Source organism: Mastomys coucha, unplaced genomic scaffold, assembly GCF_008632895.1.
Source record: "Mastomys coucha isolate ucsf_1 unplaced genomic scaffold, UCSF_Mcou_1 pScaffold6, whole genome shotgun sequence".
NCBI classification, from domain to species: Eukaryota; Metazoa; Chordata; class Mammalia; order Rodentia; family Muridae; genus Mastomys; species Mastomys coucha.
The window spans coordinates 55,747,940-55,755,249 of NW_022196912.1; the positions used below are offsets into that span (position 1 = coordinate 55,747,940).

The window sequence follows — 7,310 nt, forward strand, 5'->3', positions numbered from 1 at the left end:
AAAAAAAAAAAAAAAAAGATCCTGCCAGGAAAATGTTTTGCAAGTGCCTTATCATCACACTGCAGGCTTACGGTGTGCCAGTGAGGAATATGAACTTTGAGGGCCACAATTAAACAACTGCATCATTTTTAAGACAGAAAAATGAATAAAACTTCACCTGTTCCCTACTTTTGAAGCTGTTTCCCCTCTTCACCATCCACGTACTCTTGTTGTATTAAATAATCACTGACAGCAAGGCAGTAAAGGAGCAAAGGTACTGACCTGTCTCAAAGGCTACATATCCGATAGAATTTGAGACAGTATGTAATTCATGTTCACAGTTATAAAATAAAATCTACCCAGGTAGAAGTCAAGTTCCTGAGCATCAATTTCTAAAGTATATATGATGTTTAGGACCAAGACAGGCTTGAGGAAGACTCACAGTTCTTTAAAAAAAAAAAAAAAAAATTACAACCATAAACCATCAAAACCCTCACTACTATATCTGAGCTGTACAAAAAAATTATAATTGCTAAAATGCAAATCCCAACACATTTATTATACTACTCTTGCCAAGGCCACATGGTACTAGTATTTTATATGAATGACATTCCAGTAGCCTCAGGAAACAGAGCTGTTTTATACTATGGTACTGTAGAGGTCATGGACAGACTGAGAGAGGCTGAGTAATTCTTGATGTTATAAAAACCTTTCAAAACAAGTTTATAGAACTCTAAAGGGCAAGCTCTTAGGAAGGACAATGCACGTGTTTTTAAAAAGACTTTTCTAAATTATTTATATGCTTGTCTGTGTGTCCTGGGAGCCAGAAGAAGGCATTGGACCCTCTTGAGTTGAAGTTACAGGCAATGTGACCCACCCAGTGAGGGTGCTGGGAATAGAATTCATGTCCTCTGCAAGGATAGTAAGCATTCCCAACCCCTGAGCCATCTCTCCAGGCCCACATGAATTTATTACAATTCTTACTAGTAGTAAATTCTTAGGTGATCACAATATGTAACTTTCCCCTAATGAGCCATAAGTTTAGAAGCTGTGACAGTATTTCTCTGAATAATACCAATTGAAATTTATCAAAATTGAAGAAAGGAAACCAATTACTAAGAAACTAGACTAGGGAAACAGTCAAGTTCCTTCACGGTTCCCCTTCCCTGTTCACAGGTGACCCTACATAGCAAAGATCTTCTCAAACGAAATTTCAGTAGTCAGAACAGTATTTGATACTGTAACCATTTTGTAAACTTTCTGTGGCGGGATGTATTTGGACATCCAATTCTACAATCTGAAAAGATGCTGATGTCATTCTTTGCCTGTTTTCCCAACTCTCATAATAGCAGATCTTGATGTCAATTTTATGCAAAGATGCTTTAAGAGAGACCCTTAAGTCAAGGTTGGTATCGAAGTTATTAAAGATGATGTATTTGGCACAAACATTGTTTACCTGACAAGTTAAAGTATGACTCTTTCGAGGTAGGTATGAATGGTAGGCATGAAGTTAATGAATGAGATGGAAATAAGTTCATTAGGTCATGCTCTCATCTGCTGATGTTTATATATTGTGCTGGGCCAGAGAATATCAGAATAAGTCAAAGCCCTTGCCTGCAAAAGTTGTAAAGACTTAATGAAGCCAATATAGACCTTTTTAATGTATCAAACTGAGGTAACATCTGCTGAATCATGATGGAATTCTAGCAGGCACTCAAAAATGTTTATGTATGAATTCTGCTTCTGACTTCATTTGATTTCGCATGTGAATTGTGTCTGTGACGTCATCCCTTGCTTCCCTAAACTAGTTCTTCTGATGCCTGTTATGGCATGCTGTATTGAGCTGCTTTACATTCTGGCGAGTGGTATTACATTTGCATGTATGGTGTGAACCTCCTAAAACTAGGATGGTTTTATAAATAAAACACAGATTTAAAGAGAGGTCTCACATATAGACTTAGCTACTTCTCATTCCTGATTTTAAAATCACATCCCCACATTAGGAATAGAGGAGAATGAGCATCCTCACCATGGTGAGAAGCATCTACTGAAAACACACAAAAGCTGAGAGCACTTCTGTAAAACCTGAGTGTGGTTCCATATTGTGCAGTATACTGACATACATGTGAGCACAGACTTTTACAAGGGAACACAGCTGGGGTCCCCACAGAGACTCTGTCCACCTTATTTGTCCATCCTCAGGGTTACTAGCTCCCCATTGATGTGTCTATATGAAGTTAGTTCTGTGTAGTTTTACCACATGTTAATTCACATGCCTGCCTTCAGAATCCAGATATCAAAAACCTCTGGTGCCAAAAAAGGCCCTCATGTTGTTTTCTTTAAATGTTCTTTCTACATTTATTTACTTAGTTTAGACAGACGTGTTCATGCCACAGAACATGAGTGGAGATCAGAAAGCAGTGTTCAGGAGTTTCTTCTCTCCTTCCACCATGTAAGATCCAGGGATAGAACCTGAGTAGTCGGAGTCAGCCTTGACAGAAAGCTCCTTTACATACTGAGCCATCTTGTTGGCCCAGTGACCAGTTCCTTGGTATTGTCACTAGCCTTTTGTATAATATGAGAGCCTTAAATCGTATATTTTGTGTTATATATTATAATCTAATCCTTTTGTGTCCCAGTGACCTGTGTAAGGCACACACATACACAAGTTATGACATAAATGAATGTTATTTTAAATAGATTGAAGTAATATCTAAAACTGGCGAGGAGAAAGGGTGAGGGAAGGTGTTTACAATACAGGTTGGAGGCACAGTAACACCTTTAAACTAACCCCTGCCCTCAGACTGGATGCTGTGAGGAGCCAGAGGCAAAAGGTAGATGCAGTTTAACTGCTAGGTACGAAGCTGAAACATTTGCTAAGAAGGAACAACGCAAAACGTTTGACGTTACATCAAGGACCTCTTACTTTCCCTGCATCTAGACGTAGAACATGACCAGTTATCTGAGATATGCCCTAGTGTCATGGAAACATTGAGTGAGCAGACCTAAACTATCCCCTCATCTTAGTCCTTACCCCCTCTCACTTCGCTGACTTCCTCCTGTTGGGTTTATCCACCGATCTGTACACCATGTGCCTCTCTCATGCAGCCTCTCTTTAACTTCAACCCTGCACTTTTGGGGCTTCCTCCTATAGCTTGCCTCAGTCATTCTCTCTAACTAATCCTCATGAACTCTACCCTATTCAGATCTCAAAATAAACCCTTTCAGATACTTTCCTTTGCTTGAAGAACTGAAATAGCAAAGGCAGCTGGGAAACTCTGAAGGCGTCCTGACTCCTCTTCTGCTGCCAGTTATGCCTTGGCACAGGAACCTCTCCCACTTACCTCCATTCCTCTATGTCTATCAAGGCCACTTGTCTTTGTAGCCCAGAGCCTATAGATCTCTCATGTCACTAATCACCTTCTACCAGCGGTTAATCTTTTTTTTTTCTTATTGCTGCTTTGGGATGATGAATTCTCTGGAAAGTTTCATAAACTTTCTATCTTAAGTGACTTACAGGTTCCTGGGCATCTTGAAAGGTTATAGATGAATTCGATTGTAATTAATAGACTATTAACATTAGAGAGGCTTCTTCCAGATTTTTAAGATCATAGGCTGTTTCTGCCCAGATTATATCCTATTATACTTGAGAAAATGCTTAGCACTAATTAGAAAATTAAGTTTAAGTGAGCGAGCACTAAGGATCTGGAAGAAAGAGGAGAGAGAAAGAGGGGCCGATTGCGTTCCAGAGAGTTCCAGAGAGTTCTGGGCCATCCTGACTATGAGCCCCTGTCTCTCTAAACCTGGCAAAGCACCATGCTTAAGGAGCCTGCTTGGATGAGGAGAAATGTACTGAATTAAACAATTGGTCTTCTTTGAGCAGTCTTCTAATCAAGCCTCATATAGCTTGCTATTAACAGCAAGCTGAATTTTCACCCATTTAAATCTCACCCAATTGGCACTTGAGACACTCATCCATTCTAGACCCTATATTCAGCGTGGGAATGCTGCTCTCCCTAGGGTCACTGTTCCATGAATAGAGCATATATTACTATGCCGTTTGTATTACGACTGGAGTGGCATTACAAGGGGAAAAAAACAGCCATGGGCACTCAACCACTGCAAGCAAGCACCCAGCACTGTAATTAAAGACACTACCTTTCCCTATGCGTTTCCTGTCTCAGATGCCTGCTCCTGGTGTCTGCTAGGGCTTTAGGAAATCACTTCGAAATGTTTTTACTTGTTTCTTAAAGTTTTTCAGATGTTTAAATATTCAAATGAAATGGCATCGTTCGAAGTTCGTGGTTTTGAGTGTCTTCCCTCCTGTGCCCAAGAATAAATATACTGAAAGAAACCCTGGAATAAGGAGGGACACTGGCTTTTGAAAAGGAGGCTCAGATAATGTGCACGTTGTCAGCCGGGGTGTGCCTACTGGCACCAGACCTCACCGAGAAAGGGTCAACATTCAGGATGTTTACGGGTAAAAGTAGAAGGTGGAGAAAGTGGAACACACAGCCAGTGTCCTCCTGAAAGCCTGGCACCAAGGCAGCTCAAAATAATTACGACCGCTGAAAGAGCTGTTCTGGTCCACACTGTGGCCTTGTTAAAACAGATGAATAATAAATGAATAATTTGAAACAAAGCAGTCTGTCTAAAGAAATACACCAGCCAGAAGGGGCAATTTAAAAAAAAAAAAAAAAGATGATAACTGTATCTTTTCGCAAGCACTCAAGCGCTGTTGTACGTGGATAATCTTGGTTTGGAGCAGCGTAGGCAAGTTCTCACAGGTAGCAGGGGAAATCTAAATCAGAGCCCCAAGGCAACAAATAGAAAATAAATAAAAGTTTGCAGCTGGAAGTGGAGTTTTCTCTCCAGCTGCAGGAGATATCCACAAACAAGTCTGATTTCAACTCCACCCTGCCTGAAAAAAACAGGACTGAACTTGCCGTAGGGTGCTCAGTATTTGGCCAGCACCCGGGTTTCTCGCAGGCAGGCAGTCGCCCAAGAAATACACTGAGGTTTGGAGCTAAAGGGGAAAAGCTGGAGGAATAAGTATGACCCCCTAGGAAGTGGCTTGGTTGAGGCTGGTGAGTCCTGGATGACTCAAATCTCCAGAGTTTGCAGCTCGCCAGGAGCTGACCTCGGGCTAGGAGAGGGTGCGGGCTGAGTGTCACCTAGCTCATCCAGGTGACAGATTGCGTAAAGACCCTGGGCCCACCGCTGTCCTGTGCTACTCACTGCTTACCCAGCCAGAAATGCAGGCGGTAGGAGAAGCCCCTGCTCGACTTGGTGGTGTGCAGCACCAGGTAGGCGTCTCCAACGTAAAAGTCACCATGGACACCCTGGGGCACGGGTACCAGTTCCATCTTCTCGACCCTCCACACCTGCAGCCCAGCCTGCTGGCCTGCGCGCGCGAACTCGGGGTGCTGCAGCTCCTGCGCCATCGTGCCGCGATGCTGGCAGAGCCAAGGACTTGATCCGCGCCCTGAGCCCAACGAAGAGCCGGGTGACAGCGAACCTGCTCTCCCAGCTTTTATGCGGCTCGCCTGAATGGAGGCGGGGCAGGAAGAGAAGCCAACAGCCACGCCCGACCCCGGGAGGGAACCTGCATCCCAGTTTGAACCCGGCTGACCAAAACTCTAGGAAATACCTCCTTCCTAAAGCAAATAAGTCAATAAATAAATATTATAATTGCTATTTTACCTTGCAACAGATGGATGTTGCTCGCATCACCCGGGCCGGTACACACTGGTCCCCGCCGCCCCAGTTCCTTCCCTGCTGGTGTTCACTCTGATGCCAGGGTGAGGAGAAAGAGTGTTAAGAACTAAAATCACCCACTCGCAAAACAGGTCTGGCTGCGAGGACCATAGCACGTACGGTACAGTAAGGGTCGGAATAACTGGCTGTATCACTTTCGCAAGCGCAGAGAGTTGTATAGCGCGGTCCTTTAAAAGTCGCACATCCGCAGCTCCTCTGACAGCCTCCCCATTCCTGGTGGCCACAGGTTTCTCTTTGGATAGGTTTGGAAACTCCACGTACAACGGTAGGTCAGGTTTTCTAGAAAAGATAAAAATTCAGACAAATTATCTGGTTGCCACAGTCTGAGATCCGCAAATCCCCCGGCGTCTGGGAACTGTGGTAATGTGCCACCTGTCTGCCTTAGCCAAGAAAATCGCTGCAAAACACATCAGCCGCCCTCCGGGGACACTCTGTGCCCCAGCATGTCCATGACTGTGATTTTAAACTGACCTGCATTTTTAATTACCTGATTTCAAGGCACTCGATTCTCATTGGTTCACTGATAATTCTTTGTTTTGCTCACTAAAGAATGACTTGTGTTCCTTTCATCCCATTCAGAAACTGATGTGGTAAATAATTCTATTATTGAAAATGCAAATCAGAGGCTGCACAAAAGATTAGAGAGTTGTTTTTAATTCATGTAATTGTTTCACGTGGTCCCAAAATTGCAGAATTCCTAGGCCACTAATAGTAAGAGCACACTTAGATCTCTTTAATAACCTTTTTAAAATAAGCAATACATGAAGTGTTTTAAAACTAAGGAGCATAAAACCTGTTCAATAGTACTGTGTGCTAGCCTGTACTCCCAGGCTGAGGAAGGATGGTCTTTGAGGGTTCTAGGCTAGCCAGGGCTACATCGTGAGATCCTTTCTCAAGACAACAAAGAAATAAAACAAAATGACAATAGAAATTCATTTACATTTCACACAACCACCCCCACTTCCTTCCCCAAAGGAAGGAAGTTTGTTATTTTCCTAAAGAAATTATTAATCAACAAAAATATGCATAATGTAGTATGGATAGTTTTAAATACTGTCTTGAATATATATTATATATGTTTATCTCATGAGGATTTATATTGCTGTGGGATTTGTTTTTGAGTTTTTGTTTGTTAAGACAGGTTCCCGTGTAGCACATGTAGGCTACATTCACCTTGAATTCAACATTTAGCTGAAGATGAGCTAGAACATCTGCCTCTCTGCCTCTCAGATGATGAGTTACAAGGGTATACTAACACAACCCAAGTTTATCTGCTGCTGGGGTCCAAACCCAGGGCTTCATGCAAGCTCTACTAACTGAGCCATATCCCAGCCCTTATTGTATGCATGTATGTATCTTAAAATCAAGAGAGATTTATAAAGCCTCCAGGAAGTACTCCAGGGAAGTATGCCTCCTGGTAACATTTTACCTGGCAACAGCAGACACACACAGACAGACAGACACACACACAGTAAGTGAGTAAATGAGAGAGAGAGAGAGAGAAGAAGGAGAAGAAGAAGAAGAAGAAGAAGAAGAAGAAGAAGAAGAAGAAG

At 42.6% G+C, this 7,310-nt stretch overlaps 1 protein-coding gene across 1 annotated transcript in view; it reads right to left on the reverse strand.

Moving 5' to 3' along the window:
• Scin (scinderin) overlaps nt 1–5,511 on the reverse strand; it is a 90,026-nt gene extending 84,515 nt beyond the window's left edge. The window contains exon 1 of the mRNA XM_031356539.1: nt 5,225–5,511. Coding sequence (XP_031212399.1) covers nt 5,225–5,423 — 199 coding nt within the window. The 5' untranslated portion in view covers nt 5,424–5,511. The remainder of the gene's footprint in view (nt 1–5,224) is intronic.
• Nucleotides 5,512–7,310: the final 1,799 nt, after the last annotated feature.